This window comes from Astatotilapia calliptera, chromosome 12, assembly GCF_900246225.1.
Source record: "Astatotilapia calliptera chromosome 12, fAstCal1.2, whole genome shotgun sequence".
In the NCBI taxonomy this organism is placed as follows: Eukaryota; Metazoa; Chordata; class Actinopteri; order Cichliformes; family Cichlidae; genus Astatotilapia; species Astatotilapia calliptera.
In genome coordinates, this window is record NC_039313.1 from 18,905,918 (window position 1) to 18,927,038 (window position 21,121).

Here is a 21,121-nt window from a genome sequence, read left to right on the forward strand (position 1 = left end):
TCTGGTAACACTGTGCTCAGGACAGTGTAGTGCGATATAAAGACCGATCACATGACAACAATGAGAACTAACTTTATAGAGGACACTGTGAAAATGTGTTTTCTGGTAAAGGCAGCCCCAAGTTCAAAATTTGTAATTTGTAAACATTTCATATTTTTCTCGCAATAATTACCCATAGACTATAAAAAAAAAAAAAAATCCAGTCACAGTCTGACTTTCATTAAACAACTACAATCATAGCTTCTCCAATAATTAGTAATAAAGGCACTTTTAAAATCAGCTGCTGAGATGATAATTGCTGGCAGTGATCTCGGCTGATTTAGAGCTTACACCTGCGAGCTTACAGGTACTGGTGCAAAGTGTCTTCAGCTTACCCAGGGTCAGAGGTCATATTCTGCTGCACACTGCTGGAGGTACCATTCATATAATTTACTCTGTGGAAAAAAAGTTACCTGTGTGAGATTCACAATCCTGATGTTTGATAAATTGACAACACGCATGAACTGATTTTCTTTTCTTTTTGGGCCGAGCAAGGGAAGTTAAACTAGCTGAAAACACAACACTGACATAAAGTTTACTACCTTATGAAGCATTCTAGTTTTTAGTTAGCAGTCAGCTCACTTAAAAAAAACCCGATCAACACTAAAAAGCTCCATAAAATGAAGGGAAGCAGCAGAGTTGGCAGTAATTTCCTTTATACCAATAACAAATCAATAAAATACTTAATTACTGTGGCCTTTAGATTTGCACAATCCAAATGAAAAAACAACTTAGTTAAGAGAGCATAAGGACACAAAATGTACATCTAACCTTCTTAGTCTTGACGATATCTTGGATGTAATCATTGTACTCTGTCATCGTCCTCTTCTCCTTCTTCGTCAGAGTCTTATTCCTCCGGCTGAGAATGAAGAACATGACAGCATTAAAATACTCATGTTTGTAATTGCATGTACAGTCTACACCTGTTCAACTGCTCATTACACAAAACTAACCAGCCAATTAAATGGCAGGAACTTAATGCATTTAGACATGTAGACAAGGTCAAGTTGATATTAAAATGAAAAAGTTCAAACCAAGCATCAGAAGGGGGAAGAAATGTGATTTATATGTTTGAGCGTATCATACAGGCCGGTTCTCAGGCCTAGTTCTTTAAAGCGTTAAAGGAGTCTTTTTAATGTCTTGATACGACATAAGGCCCTTGCGATCTTATAATGATCTTATTCAACCATCAAGAGCATTCAAAAGGACAGAAAAATAGAAAAACCGTTTGCAGAAAACTACAAAGAAATTGAAAATTTGAATGAACCAGTCCCTGTTTAGTTTACTCCTTGATCGGGTGACATTGAACACACACATGAACTGTGGTTGGTGCCAGTCAGGCTGGTCTGAATATTTCAAACTGCTAATCTACTGGGATTTTCCCACAAAACTATATCTAAGGTTTACAGAGAATGGTCAGAAAAGGAGGAAATATCCAGTGGGTGAATACGCCTCGTTGATGTCATAAATCAGACGAGAATGACCAGAAAGGAAGGTAACAGTGACTCAAATGACCAGTCATTACAACCAAGGTGAGCAAAAGAGCATCTCTAAATGCTCTCTAACCCATCTGCTTTTAACATTACAGGAGCAGAAGACCACACCAGGTACCATTCTTGTTGGCTAAGAACCAAAAACTGACGCTGCAATTCAGGGTGTGAAAATGATCACTACTGATCAGATCACTATCTGTTTGGGATGTGGCGGAACGGGAGATTTGCATCATTAACGTGCAGCTGACGAATCTGCAGCAACTGTGTGATGCTGTCATGTCAATATGAACAAAATCGATCTGTTTAATTAATCTCTACGAGTTAAATTGCATTTTGCCACACTTACCCTGCAAAATACTTTGCCAGGAAAAGCAGGAGGTAGCAAAAAGCCCCAAAAATGATGACAAAGACTACTTGCCCATCTTCAGGTATCCAGTCCCATAAATACATCACTATTCCCTTTCAGACACACAGTAATAGACAGTCAGAGAGCTCAGGACACTATGTTAAGTCACTAATGAAGTAATTAATGAAATATTATGAAACTGATATTCATTCAGAGCACTTACTGTGAAGATAGTGATGGTTCGAGTTGCACCTTCACCCAACAGCTCCTCCAGCTGCTCTTTGGATAAGGTGCTCACAATAAAACTGAGGATGAAGAGTAAAGGCAGGAAAACACCCAAAGCACCGCACAGGAATGAATGAAGACGGATGCTTTTGTTGCAAGCCACATCAGCCCTGTGTACACAACCATAACAATAATGTGCTATCATACATTTTCCACAACTGATAGTATCTGGTGATGCTTATCTGCTCAGTGTACACATAATATGTTTTATCAAGGCTGCAAGAGGTCATACCTGTCCTGCTCTAGTCTGCTGCTGATAGTGGAACAAATAAGGTCAGAATCTTTCTCCAGCTGATTCAGTGTCTTCTGAACAGCCTGGTTAATGGTCTTCTCGATGGTCTGACAAACGCCATCGATCTGGTTCACACACCTGCTCGGCTACATGAGACAAACAGCTCGTAAACACGTCAGATTTGGACTGAACATGAAAAACACTCTGCACATCTCAATAAAGGATGGTCTGGAAAGTTCCATGACAAATCCTGAGGGCATTCTGACTGACAGCCTTGTGGACTTGGCAGAAAGTGAAGCTGCACTCGCTCAGCAGAAATGAAGCGGAGGTCTTGAGGGATGCACAAATCTACCACGCACGCTTCGTGGTTGTAGATCATAAGATGGTGCAGCGATAACTGCACTGCCGTGGTTTATAATATTTGCACAACCAGAAGTAATTTTTATACAAACACAGCAGTTTAAAGTAACCAACACAGATCATTTTACCTTCTGTGGGTTCGGGATGTATATTGTTGGCATCTCAAAGCCACATTTGTTAAGACCTGGACGGCGGCACAGTTCTTGGACTATCTGCATCATCACTCTCTGATGAGAAAAAAAAAAGTTCATCTCACAGGTTCAACTTTCTTTGAAACAAAAATAAATTATACAAATCAGGTAAACTGACCTGTCTGTCTGTCTCCTTCCCAGCTTCATCTGCCTTGCTGAGGTAGAACAACAGCTTGTCTGCGCATTTTTGGCTCAGCTTCTCCACAATGTTGAGCGTGCGTTTGCAAAGCGCTTGGCCCATCGGGTCAAAGAACACAAATATCAGGTCTGCCTGTTCTCCTGCTCAGAGAAAAAAAGCATTTATTACATTCCTGCAGCTGTACATCAGCTGTACAGTAGACACAAAGGAGAAGAAGAAGAAGACAGATCACCACTGAAGAGACAAGTTTAAGCTAAAGGACACACCCAACCAAGTGATGGCACTATTCACATCAAAAGGGTAGATCATGTCCCCGTCCACCAAACCCGGAGTGTCCACGAAAGTCACCAGGCTGAATTTCTTCTGCTTGGAGGTGGAGATCTCAGCAGATAGGTAGTCAGTAACACCTGGAAAACAGAGATGGCGTGCATGTGCAAAAAGATAAAGACACAGTAACTAAGGTAACGAGTTCAGTCCATGCAGGAAAATGTCGCCTCTAATGGCTATAATATTGTGTGCTACAGGAAGCCGCAGTGCGGTCAATACTTGGAAGCCTGAGGGAGATCAGCAACAAGATCTCAAGGCAACTTTTATGCTAAGAGCTTTGCATTTTGGGGACGGCAGCTATAATTTAACTCCAAAACGATCGTATTCTTCACAGACACAGCTGTGCACGTGTGAAAAGATACGTTCACGTCCTGTGACGATGATACAGCAGCCGCACCCTCGCACATGAAACTTTATTTCTGTTTTTCTAATCATGAAAATATTAACGAGGCCTCTGTTTCCTCACTGCCCTCTGTGGAGAGCTTTGTTGTCATGGTTACACACAACAGCTCTTCAACTGGCAGCTTTAGTGTGGGGCGTGGGACATAAAGCTAGCCAGTGAAGAACGACTGTGAGGCAACGCACTGAGAGGTTACGATAATCCACCACAACCACCACACATAAGAACACCCCCCCTCCCCTTAAATAGAACAGGATCACTATTGAGATGCATCCCTACTAGTGACAAAGTAACCCCTCCCACGCCGACCCACACTCACACACACACACACACCAGGGAGGCCTGGGATGACACTGAGGCCGTTTCATGCAAAGAGGCAGGTGTCAACAGCCAGCACAAATCGCATCCTTGTGCTGCAGTGAGCAGAGCCACTGCTCCTCTGGCACATTAGCATACCCTCATGTTTCTCCCACATCAGCATGGCCACAATATCAATAGATCTGCCTCTTATCACACGCCTAAGAAAAGTCTCTGAGTACCGAGATATCCCTGCTGTGCAAAAGAAACATTAAAAATATGTATGTTTGTGTTTAGGTGTGTGCGGATTTCATAAAGTAGCTTTAATTTAGAGCGCTGCAAGACCGCACTTCAGCTATTCCATATAATCCTAAATAAACAGGCACAAACGGGGACAGATACATCGATCCGTGCGGGAAAGGAAAAAAGTTCTGCCAGCTGAAAATGAGAGTTATACTTGCCAATGTGCGCTAAGTTCCTGAACTGACTGTAACTGAGAGGACCGTGCAGGAGATCATGTGCACAAGGAAAAGGGCAAAGGCTGCAATAACGCTGCATCGACCAAGACCAAAAAAGAAATTGTTGAGCTGAACAGGTGAAAGCAGACATGGTGCAAATACTTCTACAGGAATCTGAGAAGCCAAAGACCTTGATTAACCAGCGGATATGATTATTTTTTAATGTGCAGCAAAAGCAGTCAGTTCCCACAAAGCATACAGGCTAAACCCATGACAACAGGTTGATAAGACAGACACATAAAGATCTAAGTATGAAGCCAAATTAAGAAGCACATCCCAAAGGAGACCAAAGTGTGCAGCCAGCAGCTGCTCCCACATGTGAATATATGGAGCTTTTCTGATGAGTCATCCTCGGCTGCTGTGACAGGTAAACAAATGTCTCATACAGCTGGTTTCCACAGGCGGCGGCGACGATGACGATAAAGTTGAAATGAATTGAAAATAAAAATCCTGCTTGTATTCCAGCAGCAGATTGTTGCGAGGCTCAGGCCTGCGGAGCGAAGCTGTTGCTGCTGGAGTCTGGGCTGCGCCGTCTCTAATAGCTGTGACATTTCTCAGCAGCTCCTTCTGACTAAACTGCACTGCTGCCGATGGGGCGTGTGACTCATACGCCATACAGTGTTCGCTCTGGTCCGCACCCAGTGAACCCCCACTCTCTACACACTGCCTGTCAACACTCAAACACACTCCCCCACCCTCCGCTGCACACCCCCACTCAGCCAGCAGGCAACACCCAGACTCTGTAGACGATCACCACGTTCACAGCGGCCGTCCGGTGGCGTATCCAGAGCGCTGCTGACGCACAGATCTGAGCAAAACTGTCTTAAAACAATATCAGAGCGCCGCACGTGTGTGAGAAGAAGAAAACAGGAGTCTGGACCGATTTATCATCAAGTTTATGACTCACTATTGAGTCATCAAGGTGAAGGACCTAAACCCAACCTTAAATCACAGAAGCCTGTGATAAGGATTAATAACAGCCCACGAGTAACCGAGCATTAAACAGGCAGACATTCTTGTGATGTTACAGATCACAACGCGTCTTTAAAACCGACTTTGATCAGCAGCATCCAGAGGTAAATATTCATTAGCCACCAGCAGAGCCTTATCTTAAACCTCAAAGGTACAGCTACCTTTTTGCAGTTTGTGATTACATTCATCTCCTGCAGTTTTAACTCTCGATTCCAATAATTTGCGAATTGTAGAGACTGATTGGTGATGATCATCAATGAGCATAGAAATATCACGATCAAAGGCATAGAGATGCAAAGCCCCAAGTTTTTACTGTTTACCCGCACGTGGAATATATATCAAATCTAATGTTTCACAGAAGGAACTATCTGCACATTCACTGAGAGAGCATGAAAATGTAGTATAGTAAAGAGTTGAAGAAGTAAAGTCTTACCTTTGAACTCCAGGAGCGGTCGAAAGTGAGGATAGAGATGCAGCGTTGCATTCCCCTGCGAAAGAGTTAACAGGACAGTGTTAGAAACAACCCGATGAGACAAACCTGCATTTTTTTCCCCTGCAGTCTTTTCCCGCCCCTCTACAACAGAGTCCTCTCTCATCTTGGTGCTTTACACGAGCTGGTGTGCTGCGGCTCAGTGTGCACGCCTTAGCTCTTCCTGCACATTGGAGATAATCCTTCTACTCTGCAGTCCTACACTCCAAATGTATTATTCATACTCCTACCCTTCACCACATCAGGATATGAACAGAGAGGCAGAGGGAAGGGATATCAGAGACGACCGAGAGGCAGGTGTCTCCCAAGCCTGTTCTCATGCTGCAAAGATGTTTCTGTGTGTGTGTGTGTGTGTGTGTGTGTGTGTGTGTGTGTGTGTGTGTGTGTGTGTGTGTGTGTGTGTGTGTGTGTGTGTGTGTGTGCGTGCATACACAACAAAGCCCCTCAGTGGAGCAGCATATAGAATGAGAAATCACCACTGGCTGAGGGAGTGCCTTACATAAATGCCAACATCAAACACCCTGCTTCATCAGCCTTTATGACTGACTGCAGCTTCAGTTCATGTTACTGAAGTCAAACAATCGCAACATCTCCTTGAGTACAAAACTAAAAGGTGATAGCTGAATATAAAAACAAGCTTCTTAACAAATACTGAGAACAAAATTAAAGGATTGCACTGAAGTAAAAGAGTTAACTGTCACAATTTTCCTTTTTAAGCTCTGGCTGGGAAATCTTTTCGTGGCACAGCTGCACATGCCGGCCGTGTCCACGCTGATCTTACCGTCAGAGATTCTCTTTTGCGTCCACTTGTGATGAAGGTAAACCCCTGCGTTTCGATGGCCACCCCAGTTTTCTGAATGTGCTCTTCAACATACCTAGAAAGATAATAACGCCATCAAAAGTGAGAAAGAGCTAAAGCAACAACGCCTCAATTCTTGCGGAAAGCTACATGTGAAAAAACGCTGCAAAATGATTCTGTTTACAATCAAAGGGAAAATAAACAAATCCTAACATTTTAAGAAGCTCAAACAATGCACTGTTTGAATTTTTGCTTGGTAAATTTGATTTATCCACAAGAAACTAAATTCATTCTTTCATGTTTTAATGTTTAGAATAATTTACCTACCTACAAACCCATCCATCTGTAATAATATAGCTTGTGGCTTGTTTAAAAGGATGTAGTTGTGTGATCAGTGGGATATTACAGAATTTGGACATCAAGAGACTAGAGAACAAATGTCAGGTAGAAAAACACTCCTCGAACCAGTTTGCAATCTCTAAGCAGTAATAATCAAAGTGATGACCTTAAGAGCATCTTCAACATTAGCGAAGATGAGTATATAAGAATCTTGAAAGATTTAACAAATTAACAAATATTGCAATAGAAAAAAAATGTCACCTTAACCAATTTGTCAGCAGAAAGCCCCCTCTCTCTAAAATATGTCAGATCAGTTAGAATCAGGGGCGGCGCGGTGGTGCAGTGGTTAGCTCTGCCATTTCACAACATAAAAAGTCCCGAGTTTGAATCTATTGGCCAGCTGGGACTTGGGTGGGTTCTCTTTGCGTACTGGGGCTTCCACCCACAGACCACAGACAAGCATGTTGGGTTACTGATTATTCTAAACTGTCTGTAAAGGAAACAAGGAAGACCACAGAAGATGTACATGGTTGTGGGGAAGGCTGGAGTGACAGAGGGGGATGCTAGGGATAGGGTCGGGAAGGGAGATAATCTGCTTTGGCAACCCCTGAAGGGTCAGGAGGAGGAGAAGGAAGAAAAGGAGGAGAAGAGGAAAATAAGAAGCTTAAGAAGAAGAAGGGAGAAGAGGAAGTTTTTCCCAGATTGTGAAAGGTCCCCAGTTCAAGGACAGGAGGAGACACAAATCCCAGGAAGGCTTGTTTCAGAAAAGACCCTCCTTCTTATGTCTGCACACATTGTTTATATTTGATTCAGTACATATGGTATTTATTAATGGTGATTTGATGCTCTTTCTTTTAGCACGGATGTGGGACAGTATTACAGTGTCATTGTATGCCTCGATCTGCATTTCAAATATGCAGATCCACCCAATGTGGTGACGCGAATAAGGGAGTAGCCTAAAGGTCACTAATCTTACAGCATACATATTTCCTACCCAGCATTTATTCAAAAGAGGACAAAACTTTGATGGTGACAAAAGATTTAACTGACATACAAAATAACAAATTACACCTGTTTTTTCCCCCATTTTCTTTTGTAAATCCACACTTCCTGGGGCAAAACTGGGCTGCATTCAAACCACAAAGCGCTTTCAAAAAGTCATGTGTGAACAGGATGTTCTCGACACCAGTCTCTCTTTGAAACATAGAGCAGAGCATGTGATGGTCAGGCAGCGTTATTAGATCACAACAACAATAAGAAGTATCAGTAATACCAGTTAATGAAGGAGCTCTTTCCTGCAGAGTGGTTACCCATTATCATCACGATGATCTTCTTTCTGGGAGGCAGAAGACGGATTCCCAGGCTGCTGGCAATTTTTACCAAGCCTGAAAAACACACACAACACAATCATGACATGCAATGACTATAGTGGTACCTTTGTACTGTGATGCTCTAGACTGGTTTTAAAATAAAATAATGTAGTTGTGAGTAAATAGTAAGCCTGCACAGATGCATAGTTAATCGTACATGGTTAAAGAGTAGGTAGAGGAAAATTTTACAAAGTGGCAGATGAAATGACTACCACTTGTCCTCCCTCACAACTCTTCTCAGTAGTGACAATTATCACAGTAAAAGCAAAATAAACTGATGCCTGTTGCCTGGCATGAGCTCCAAGACAGTTATGCTTAAAGTAAAATTCTACTATGTTAAACCTCTGAAGTCTAAGTTACCTGAACCCTAACCCTATGCGGTCACAATGTGTATGTTTGTTTTATAAATCAGACTCCCAAGAATGAACATAAATTCTAAGGTTTTTTCCTCTTTGGAGCAAAAATTTCTTTTAGAAATGTAATTCCAATATATCTACTTGATTTTGACATACAATACAAAGGTCTAGAGGCATCTCTCATTTGTTATCTCTCAAGTTATTCTTAAGGAAGGGGAAGAGAGGGCAAAGGTTGACATATAACAAATTATACAAGCCTGTGTTTTTATTTAGCTATTACACTATAATAAGTTGTTGTTGTTTTTTAAAGGACACATGGTGATCAAGGTAACTAAAATGAGTTACAGGATTATTCGTGACACCACACCTTTCCAAATGTTTACCTTCTAGAAAACAAGTTGATATTCTCTCTGCTTTTCTCTGCTTGCACCCCAGAAGGGTATAATAATCTCCCATTAATAAAAAGCACACTACAGGAGGCTTTCTTATTAAATTGTTGATTTTTTTAACTGTAATATCTTACAGTATAAGGCCGTCACTATGCGACTGCGGCACTTTAATTATGTTCCTCTTTCTGGGATCAATGAAGTCTCTATATATCTATGTGTATGTGATTTTGCATCAATGCATACAGTCAGATGGGGCACTGCCCAGCGAGGCTGCAGAGGAGCCTCTGAGATGTTCAACGTCACGTGTTTGACACACACTAGCAGCTGCTGCAGACTGACACACACACTAAACAAGCAGCATTACACCTTTAAGTCCACATAAACTTCAGTCGGGGGCTTCAGCAGTGGCACAGCTCGGTTACCATAATACCACAGCCAGGGCGGGCTGGTTTCTACTTTGCGGTCCTAACTTTGCTTTAGCCTTAATCCAGATTATCGACTGTTTACCGTTTTCGCTGTCCACGTACAGATTGTGGCACTCCTTCAGTATCCTCTCACTCGGTGTGGTGATCGCAGACTCCAGGGGGTTTGCCACAGACCTGGGCTTTCTACCCGACATGGTTAACGACGCCAGGGGAACCCGCTTCTCTGCCCTTTCCTACACCACACGGGGAAGGGTTTCAGGGTTGCACAAACACCGTTATGTCCTGAAGAAGCGCTCCCCCTGCGGCCAGACGTCATCATGACATCTGAACACACAGGTGTTATTATGCCCTGCGTGGCTTTAAATATTATTTAATGATTAGTTTGTATTACTGACCTTTGTCCATAGAAATATGACAAAATTGCTGCCATGTTGAATGTCTACAATTAGCTCTCGCCCCTCCCGAACTGCTCCCAAAATGTGGGCCACGGACCCCTGGTGGGCCCCGAATGGTACTACAAGTGGGCGTTAAGAAGTCAATTATTATAAATAGGCTAAATTATAACTGACAAAACTATTATTAAAACTATTACAGTTCAAATCAGTTTTATTCGTGTAATTCCAAATTACAACAATAATTGCCTCAAGGTGCTTTAAATGTAAGGTTAGAGAGGAAACAGCAACAATCAGATAACCCCTGATGAGGAAGCACTCGGCCAGAATGAGAAAGAAAAAACACACTTTTAGCAGGAAGAAAACTCCTGCAGAACCAGTTCAGTTTCTGGTGCAACCAACTCAGAGTAAGGGTAAAGAGAAAAGACAAAGAGGGTACGGGGAGACAGGACAAAACACAGATTGTGGGGTATAAAAGACACAATTCAATGGCATGCAGTAGTGTATGAACACCTGGGGAAAGAAAAGTGAAGAAGAAATGCTCAGTGTATCAAAGGTATAAGCAGTCTGACCTTATAGCAGCATAACTAAGGAATGGTTGAGGGTCACCTGATTCACCCCTATCTTTATCAAAAAGTTTAAGTCAAGTGATGAGGTTAGGGGTTTCCCTCCAGTGCTCAGTTAGGTAAAAGTGTGATATAAGTACCAGTCCTTAATTTTTCATGGACTGACACTTTTACCTAACTGAGCACTCAGATAGAGTGCTCACATTCATGCTCCACTTTATTCCATGCCTTGCACACATTCACACTCCAATGAGGGGACAGTTTGGGGTTCAGTAGGATACTTCAACAAGCTGACTGAAGGACCCAGGGATCAAACATTGACCTTTTAGTTTGTAACTCTACCTGCTGCACCTCCTTGTTAAGCATCATACAAGTTTTACAATTTTTTATACATTTTTCATAAACAGTAAAAATGACACGTTTTTTGTGTCCTGAATAGATCAGCCTGAGGGAGACTGTGCTCTGCTGCGTCTGTAGTATAGAGTGGAGCTGGTGCAATAGAATGTCCATTGAATAGATAGAATAGAATCGCCCTTTATTGTCATTGTACATGTACAACGAAATGGTAAAAACTTTGTGGAAACAGCGCTGTCACAGCATCAGCTGAATGAATGATCTTTTGCGTCATTGTTTCATAAATGTGGTCAGTATAATGACCATATTTATCAAAGAGCAACCTTTTTTTTATTTGTTTTGTACTACAAGTAACTTCAGTGGGTTTTATTTGAATAAGCTTTAAGCTGTGTCGGAAGAGAGTATTCCTTTTTTTTCTGTCTCTTTTTTAACGTTGATCAACAAATCATCACTACAGACTGAAACTAAAGCTGAGCTGTACATTTTGAAAAAAATATCCACTGTTAACTCTATTTGAGATTTCCATTTTTAGAGTCTCAAAAGTTCTCACGGGATTAAAACGTTTTTTGTTTTTTTGTGGTAAGCTACAGAACTCTTTGAATGATTTACAAATTTAAGAGCGCAGCGACCTTGGAAATAAAATCAGTGTCAACGTTTTAGAAATTATTTGTTTTATCACTTTTATCCAAAGTAATTCAAACCCAAATATGTATTTACCTAGGAGGCAGTCATCCATGGAAAATAGAATCCAATTTTATGGAACTACAAATTAGCAGATGACATCTTCTGCTACCTGAACAATAAATTTGTGTTATCATCTTTGAATATAGTGAGAACCTATTGTACTATTTTTTCTCGTGACCACAATACATGAACCAAACTAAAAAAAAGTCACATGACAGTTGAAACAAGCTGTAAGTGTGAAGTGTGTAACACAAAGTGAATATTATTTTAATATTTGGGTTAACAAGCCCTCTTTTACCCGAGAGCAAGCTTCACCATGCAGCAGGAATGTGCCTCAACCTCTTAATCAGCCTCTACGCTGAGCCGAGGTCATGTGCTGCACCTTACAGTAGGCAGCTACTTTGTCAGAACTTGGATTCAAGTGCAAAATTTAGTCTTTGTAAATGGTTTCTGCGAGCATAACTTTACGGCAGCTTTCAAAATGAACGCGGATGAGGGACGTGCGGAATCAAGGAAAGAGGTGAGTCATACATGGGTTTGGAACCAATGAGGGCTGTTAGAAAGAAAAAAAAAAGAATAAAGAAATAAATAAAATAAATTATTTTAGAATATTTGCAGGGTTTTTTGTTTCCTTTTGTTTTTCTTGTTTTTTGTTCGTTTTGGGGTTTTTAAAAAAAAAAAAATTCCTGGGTTCGGACGTCTTTCCTCAAATGACTAAAGAGAGCCAGTCACGAGGCAAAGTCGTGAAGAAAAACGTTAAATTCACATGAAATAAAACGTAGCTAGTGTCTGTGGAGGATGCGAGCTGTAATCCGTAGTTTAATAATTTTAATCCTAAATAAATGTCATTTATATTTTAAATCCTAAAATAAATCCTAAATAAATATTTAAATTCTAAAAGCGCGTGGTTTTGGGTTGCCAGATTGACAAAAATCCGTTTAAAGTACTTGGTATTGATATGTATTATAACTGCAGTTCGGATTGTTGTATACAGAATGTCTTAAATTATGAATATTTATTATCAACTTTATTAAACTGCTAATGAATTGCCCTTTATAAACATTTCCGGGCATCCCTCCTCTGACGGAGACTGGAGTCCTTATGATGGAAAAGACAGCAGCCACAAAAACCTTGCACCATGGCCGGCCCAGATTGCTCTCCACAGTTAATCCATCCAGCGGCTGCAGTTATTCAAAAAACTTCACCAACTGCTTTTCTATACTTGAACTATAGGGGGAGTCCGCACATAGCATCTTTACTGCTGAGCGTATAGCCTAGGACATATGTTACGGCATAACTATGGATTTTTTTTCTCAGCCTTTTAAAATGTGAATGTGGTACTGCATACTGCCTGTAGGCATGCATCACACTTCCATGGCATCAAACCTGTGAGCTATGCAAGTCTTTAAAAACAAAAAAAAGAAAAGAAACCAAAATATATTAAAATAGGTGCACATTGTGCTACTCTTTGTGAAACATGTTTTCGGTAGACCAAAATCATAATGCTATGTAACTCCCCTATGTGTGGATCCTGAAATACTTTTCTTCTTTTATGTGAAAGTAATTAAACTACACTGCATGCTGTGTTTGGATTCAGTTAGTGCGCCATGAACTTTGAATAAACATGGAATAATTTAGCCAATTCCCCACACCCTAAGGACACTTTCTGACAACAGATCAATTGTATTATCCCCGGCATAAACTCATCCCCCCATCCGCTTTAAGTTTCCTGTTGGATGCAAGCTCCTGCGAGAAGGATACTCTGATATTCTGCTCTCCCTCAAAGAATCCAGGACTTTAAGCAAAATATAAAACATGCCAAAAGAATACAAGAATGAATATCAGCCTCTTCTAGCTAAAGCAACCAAAGATAGAAGGCGGCCAAAGGTAAGTGGATTGTAATGGATTAAGGGTTTTGAAAAATAAAAGTACGTTTGGCAGCATGGTGGGACGCAGCTTTCTGTCCAAGATGATATTGAAACACTTTTGTTTGTGGGTCTGTTTTTCTGTTTGCAGCTTCCAAACAAATCACTTCTGCTGGCTGTGTGTGCTGCTGGCATCGGGGGGACCTTTCAGTATGGATATAATATATCTGTCATCAATGCGCCCACAGCGGTAATAATTCTGCTGCCTCTCACTGGACTTTTTCCATAACTATTGATCTAAATGATCAAAACACGGTCTGAGGGCAAACTTAGTAACACGTGGACTACAGTCACTGTTTTTGTTATTCTGATATTAGAGAACACGCACACACAAACACACAACACATAATTTGTTCTAACAAGCACAGGCGGTCTAATGATCGCCAAGTACAGTGATGTTATTCAGTGACAAAAAAGTAGACTGATAATAAGAGTAGTGGCAGTATTTAGACATTGCTTTGCACTCGTGTTGATAAAAAACAGTGTTTGTGTTCAATTTTCTTCTTTTCTCTCCAGTATGTGCAAGATTTCATCAACCAAACCTGGAGCGAGCGTTACCAAACTCAAATATCAGATGATGGTCTCACCCTCCTCTGGTCCACTATCGTGTCCATATTCACTTTAGGAGGACTTATAGGGGCACTGATTGGTGGAACATTGTCTGTGAGGGTCGGAAGGTATGGACATGTTGTTTTTGTTTTTTTTTTTAATGAAAAATTGTCTTCTCTTTTATAAATAATGGGATTCATTTTTTTCTTTCCAGAAAAGGGACACTGCTGACCAATAACATATTTGCACTCCTGGCTGCTTTGCTGATGGGTCTGAGTTATCCTACAGGGTTATTTGAATTACTCATCATCGGACGTTTCATCTCTGGATTAAATGCAGGTGAGTACATCAGGAACACTTAAATGTTTTGTTTCTAAATCTTGGAGAAACACAGATACATGAATTAGATGTCCAGTTAATAATGGCTAATAATGATGCTGCATGAAAACCTTCTGAAATGTCTTTTAAATATTTTTATAGGCATTGCCATTTGTGTTCAACCTCTATATTTGGGAGAAATAGCTCCGACTTCACTGCGTGGTGCTATGGGAATGGGAACCTCAATTTTCATTACTGGGGGGATCTTTACCGGACAAGTGATTGGCCTCAGGTGATGAATAAACACATTAAGAAGAAGAACTTTTCACACAGTTCCAATGCTACATCCCTTCAAAGAAAATATCAAGCTGAAGTCCTTGTACAATTATACAGAGAGCTCCTGGGGAAAGAGGAGTACTGGCCCATCCTGCTCTCCACCACCTGTATCCCAGCTTTTCTGCAGCTCCTGATCCTGCCCTGGTTCCCTGAGAGCCCACGCTATCTGCTCATCGACAAAGGGGATGAAGAGGGTTGTAAGAAAGGTAAAACAGCTGCACCGTTCCTTCCATTTCAGATCGCTGGGAATTGTGTTCTTCCAGGAAAGATGACTTAGTGCATGTGACAGCGTAAATAATAAAATGTATAAAGACTACCCTTTGGCAGAAATAACCAGAGGCAGAGACATTTATCTTTTCATTTCAAGCATGTGATGAATTTCTGACGGTGGAAACCTTCTGACAGGACACCCCCCCAAACAGCAAACAGCCACCGCAGATTAGTCAGATATGAAGGAAGTGCAATAACTTGAAGTCCTGTGTGTCTTATGTGTCTGCAGCCCTGAAGCAGCTGCACGGTATAGCTGATTGTGACAGTGAACAAGAGGATATTGAGAAGGAGAGGAATAGCTTATCAGGTTTACAGGCCAAGAAACCCTGGGAGCTCTTTGCTGATCGCTCTTTACGCTGGCAAGTTCTAACCATCATGGTGCTCAACGCTGCACAACAGCTGAACGGCATCAATGCTGTACGTACGACCACTTTAAAAAGTTCACACAAAGATAAAAAAGGAGTTTCCAAAGAACTGAAAGTTATGGTTTTGTGTTTGTTTCTTTATTTGTTTTCTACACTCCCTGTAGATTTACTTCTACGCAGGTTACGTGTTCAAACAGTCTGGTATTCCCAGTGATAAGATACCATACGCCACTGTCGGCACTGGTGCCTGTGAATGCATCACCGCTTTAACATGTGTAAGTATGAGTTTCTCGTCATGTATTTTCAAGTATTGTTTTTAGTATTTGGATGAAAATCCACTGCAACTGCTTGAAGTTTAGAACCCACAGACATCACCAGATCTCCTCCCTTGAGATGTTCCCCTGGCTTTTACAGCATCCATCTTCAGTCGCTGCTAGTTTGTGGGTCTTCATTCAGTTTTTTATTTAAGAACTAAAAAATCATGCTCTGGTGGATTGAAATCAGGTGACTGGCTTGGTCATTGAAGGATATCCCATTTATTTGCCTCAGACAAACTCTTTGCAGTATGCTTTGGATCATTATCCATTTTAATAGAAATTATAGCTGTGCAAACTTCTGATGCCTTTGTGCTACTTCTATCAGCAGTCACATAATCAGTAAACATTATAATGCTGTTCAGCCATGCATGCCTATGCATTAGGCCTCCACCATGTCTGACAGATAGCATTTCATGCTTCAGATCACGAGCAGATTTTCTCCTTCGCCATGCTTTTCTCTTCCAATCAGTTGGGCTTCTGTGTTTCATCTACCCAAAGAATCTATTTCAGTACTGTACATGTCGAATCTTCTTCTTGTTCTTGAGTGTAACCAGTGGTTTGCGCCTCGTTGTCAGCCTTCTGTATTTCCATTCATAAAGACATCTCTTTATTGTAGACCTTCACTAGTTTTTTTATATTTACACAGATATGTTCTAAAAACCCAATAAACTCAATAGATTTAAGTGTAGATGAATGTATTTTGGGATCATTTTTTACCTAACTCTGACTTCAAAAAAAATTCCAGTCCCTTTACACTGAGGGTGCCAAACATAAGGCCTGGGGGCCAGAATTGGCCCAATAGATAAACAATTAAATAACAAGAAAGTTCCTGTTTTTTCACTACCTACTATAGAAATGCCCACAAAAATGAAAACTAGATATGTTTTAATTACATGACATGAACCACCAGAGCTTTTTTTTTGTAATTTTACACATTTATTGTGTAGTTTTACTGCTCTGACCCATTTAAGATCAAAGTGAGCTGTATGCATCATCCCTGCCCTACACAGTTATTGTGTGTTAATCTGAGTGTATTCACCTTATAAGTATGACTCAAAGCATAAGCTGACTTGTAGTCCTTTTTATGAGATCTCTGCTTCCAGTTTAACTCAGGATATACAAATATCATAAAACTCTAATGTGACATTTTTTTTCTACGAATTTCTTTGTCATTGCTATTGCTTGGGGTGCTTGTGGTGGTCTGTGAAGTGAAATTTACTCTTATAAAACTTCTTCTTGTTTACAGGCAAGTTTTCTTTATAGACTAAATGTATGCCTCACTTATTCATAATGCATGATGACGTCAGAGGTTAGAAGATACAGATCTTACACTTTTTAAGCCCAAAGCCTTTAAAAGTAACATTTGCTTTTCCTGGGGTGAAGGACTGCTTACCCATTACTGGACTAATATGTGACAAAGAATCCAACTGGTAAACCCAAAACAATGTGTGTAATGGTCCGAATATTAATATACTTTTACAATTATTTTTACTGAGTCAGATTATGAATACAAGGGAGTTTTAGACTATAAGATTTCATGCAAGCCCACTCAGGACTATCATTTGTTAAAAAATAAGTCACAATAGACCTCAGCTTTGCAGTGCAATAACTTCGGCTTACTCTACCGAGGAGGCAGGATCTCCTGAAGCAAGCTGAGTTTTGCCAGGTGAGACAGCACATCTGAAGTGAACTATCTTCTCCCGGGTGTCATGTGTCTCATGTGACCAAGTCCAGCTCCTGACACTGTTCAGAGTTTATGTGTGAAATGGCTTTAGTTGTGCATACTTGTATTTATAATCTATCTTAACTGGAAAATACATTGAACTTTAGTTTCAAATTTTTCTTTTTGTTTCAGCAAACACAGAAATAATGATCCTCTATGACACTTACAGCAATCTTAAAATCACAAGATGAGACCTTTCAAATATCGCTTCCAAGCGATGAACTGTCAGAGGCGGTCAGATTATAAAAAAGAAACCATCAGGAAGAAAAATAGAAAAGAATTTCAAGACGTTTGTGTAAGATGGCTGGAAATAGAACATGAAATGGATCAGAGTAATCCTCAAAAGAGATGTTTGCCTGGAGTCTTTCTGGTCTTGTGACATGCTGTGTGTCTCACAGGGTATGCTCATTGACCGTCTGGGAAGGAAAGTACTCATCATGGGAGGATACACACTGATGGCTATCTGCTGCGTTTTATTCACGCTGACCCTAACTTTTCAGGTAATTATCGTCAGGCCAAGAAATCTTTTTAAAAAGAGATATTTAAGGGTTTAAGCCCTGTGTGGTGTTCATGCTTTCGTTACCCTGGTTGCATCACATATGGAGGTGTTTCAGTCCTTGGACAAGTAAACTATGCAATTTAACCATTTTTGGCATCCATATTTCTCCCTGTGTTGGCCGCTGGTAAGCTTATTTTGGAGATGACTAAAGGTCAGCCTCGTGCTTACTGTCAGACTCTGTCAGGTGAGCACTGTCAGAGTGCTCACCTGACAGCGAGTGACCTGCGTGCTAAAGGCTAGAGTTATCACTGCAGAGTTTGAGTCTGTCCCGTCGTTCCTTCCTGTCTGCACCATCACATCTGATAAAACTCAACTGTTTCTCTGCATCATCTTCCAAAACTGACTCATCTAAAAGTGCTAAGCAGAGAATGAGTTCATGACCAATACGCAGCCACACAGGTCAAGCTATTTGTATTTGTTGTGCCCCACCCTCGATATGCAGCCTGGGATGGAGCGTGAGAAACTACATTGTGGTTCCCACAACCCAGAGGTTAAAATGTGCAGGAAAAGCAGGAGCACAAACACATACACACTGAAAACACACCTGAACACACAATATGAATGTGCAGGGTTGCTCTATGAAGTTTTATTGTATGCATTCTTTGCAGAAAATGAGCCAAAGGCAAAAAGTCTGAAGAAACAATCAAAATTACATATTTTTTCTTTTGGTAAATACTGAAAACGGGTCCAACAGACCTGAACGCCACACAGAGGTTAAGGCATGTCCCTACCTGTGTTATAACGTTTCTTTTGCACAACTTCCTTGTTCTCAGGAGGCGAGCCCAGTTGTTCCATACCTCAGCATGGTCTGTGTTTTTGCTTTCATCTTAAGTTTTGGCTTAGGACCAGGTAAAAATGTTCTTTCTTTCACCGAAGCATGTGCATCATCAGCTGCGTCTGCACATCAGCTGTAACAGGGATTTCTTCTGTGTCTTCCCCCATGAAGGTGGTGTGACTAACATCTTAACAACTGAGCTGTTCACGCAAAACTCGCGCCCTGCAGCGTACATGCTTGCAGGGTCAGTGAACTGGTCCAGTTTCTTCTTCATTGGCCTGGTCTTCCCCTTCATTGTGGTAGGTGTTCAAATGGTTGAGGATCTATGATCATTTTGGAATATTTTATCACCATTTCTTGCATTTAAAATGAACATTTAAACCTCGATGTTGTACTTGGATATGTTCCACTCACTTGTTTTATTTTTTACAGCTCGGACTGAAGCAGTACTGTTTCCTGGTGTTCTTGGTTATCTGCTGCTTGGTGATAATATATATCTTCCTTGTTGTCCCTGAAACCAAGAACAAAACCTTTCTGGAAATCCAGAACGAGTTCCAGTCTTCCAAAAAGAGGCAGATCGGCTGTTCGGACGGAGCAGGGACAATACTGTTGTCAACTTCAATATGAAATGTGCCTCGTTAAACAGGGTTATTTAATCAGTGATTCTTTATGTCACACAATATTTATCACACAAATCTGAAATATTTATAGCGAACACATGAGATAACTTCCTGAGACCCAGGTTCATGTTTGGGATGCAATTTGTAATTTTGCCTTGTTATTTTTGATTAGTTGGACATAAACTAAGTTTTCTCTTTGAGCAGGGAGTTGTTACTTTATTACAAAGCTGTTACATACTTTTTTTTTATCAAGTCCTAATATTGGGATAATCAGGTCATTTTACAGCACAATACAATAAAGTCAACACAGCTTAACAACGTATAAAACACAGCTGAGCAGAATGAAGAATAAGGTGCAGAACAGCAAAATGAAATACGCAAATTGATGATGCAGGGTCTCAGGTTAACATTCTCACCAGCCACTTTGTTAGCTACACCCACTACCTCTAATCAGCCAATCATGTAACAGCAACTCATTTAAACGTGCAGACATGATCAAGATGACCTGCTGAAGTTCAATCTGAGCATCAGAATGAACATTTAAGTGACTTTGAAAGTGGCAAAAAATTGGTGCTAGACAAGCTGGTCAGAATATTTTACAAACTGCTGATCTACTGGGATTGTCTCAAACAACCATCTCTTCACAGAGAATGGTCTGAAAAAACTTCTGATGCCAGAGGTCAAAAGAGAATGGGCAGACTGCTTTGAGCCGACAGGAAGGAAACAGTAACTTAAATAACCAGTCGTTACAACAAGGCACAGAAAAGGATGACATGTTGAACCATTACACCCAGAAAACCACACCAGGTACCACTACTGTCAGCTGACAACGGGAACCTGATGCCACAAATTCATATGGCTCACCAAAATTGGACAACAGAAGAATGGAAAAATGTTCTCTGGTCTGAAGAGTCTGAGTTTCTGTGGCAATATTCAGACGGTAGGATTAGAATTTTAAGGGTTATATTAAGGCTGGTGGCGATGTGGGGATATTTTCTTGGCACACATTGTTTAAACCGCACAGCCTACCTGACAGCTGTTGCTGACCATTTCCTTCCTTTCGTGACCACAGTGTATCCATCTGCTAAAGGTGGTTCTGCCCAGTGGGATCAAAGTGTACCTAAAAGTTTCTGGTGGGTGTATGTTGCTTAATAATGAATTGTGCTGTAAACTATAGTTCCTTTTTAGATCTTCTAGGCAGTTGTGATTGTGTCTCTTTAGCCCAACTAATACTGAAGAAGTAATCTTTATATATAATATGTTGGTATAATAAAGGCTGGTTTGTGTAACTTTTAAGGCCAGGTCTCCCTTGTAAAAGAGACCTTTAATTTCAATGGGAATAACCTGGTTAAATAAAGATTAAAATAAAAAATAAAAGGTGCTCCTCTGAGAATTTTCAATAAAGACCAGTTTAAATAAAAACGTTTCATCATTTGTGAACTTTGCTTGGCATTTCAGCTGCTTAATATTTCAGTTTCCAATCTTTCAGCATGACATTTGATCAGGAGAACAAAGAGTTCACTCTACAGTTTGTCATGCATCACATGAATAAAAAAAGTATTAGAGTGAAAAAGAGTGAAAAAGTATTAGAAGTATTAATA

General features: G+C 40.6%; 2 protein-coding genes across 4 annotated transcripts; one reads left to right on the forward strand and one right to left on the reverse strand.

The window, feature by feature from the left end:
- Positions 1-159: 159 nt before the first annotated feature.
- LOC113033550 (uncharacterized) lies at positions 160-10,018 on the reverse strand. 2 transcript variants are annotated; one of them, XM_026187464.1, is made up of 12 exons: positions 9,850-10,018; positions 8,501-8,612; positions 6,871-6,964; positions 6,033-6,087; positions 3,352-3,492; positions 3,065-3,225; positions 2,884-2,982; positions 2,396-2,541; positions 2,102-2,273; positions 1,879-1,991; positions 811-898; positions 160-434 (listed from the first exon to the last, which is right to left on the reverse strand). In XM_026187464.1, the coding sequence occupies exons 1-12, from the start codon at positions 9,959-9,961 to the stop codon at positions 381-383; spliced, it is 1,347 nt and encodes a 448-aa protein (XP_026043249.1). In that variant the 5' UTR covers positions 9,962-10,018; the 3' UTR covers positions 160-380. The 2 variants fall into 2 exon arrangements, with proteins under 2 accessions (XP_026043249.1, XP_026043250.1); XM_026187465.1 differs by having other exon boundaries at positions 9,870-9,917.
- A 2,118-nt stretch (positions 10,019-12,136) lies between these two features.
- Positions 12,137-20,919, forward strand: slc2a11b (solute carrier family 2 member 11b). Of its 2 annotated transcripts, none has more exons than XM_026187415.1 (12): positions 12,137-12,283; positions 13,780-13,878; positions 14,205-14,365; positions 14,452-14,576; positions 14,718-14,847; positions 14,949-15,097; positions 15,391-15,578; positions 15,691-15,801; positions 17,965-18,066; positions 18,899-18,974; positions 19,072-19,199; positions 19,333-20,919. In XM_026187415.1, the coding sequence occupies exons 1-12, from the start codon at positions 12,245-12,247 to the stop codon at positions 19,525-19,527; spliced, it is 1,503 nt and encodes a 500-aa protein (XP_026043200.1). In that variant the 5' UTR covers positions 12,137-12,244; the 3' UTR covers positions 19,528-20,919. The 2 variants fall into 2 exon arrangements, with proteins under 2 accessions (XP_026043200.1, XP_026043199.1); XM_026187414.1 differs by lacking the exon at positions 12,137-12,283 and adding an exon at positions 13,501-13,650.
- The last annotated feature ends 202 nt before the right edge of the window (positions 20,920-21,121 follow it).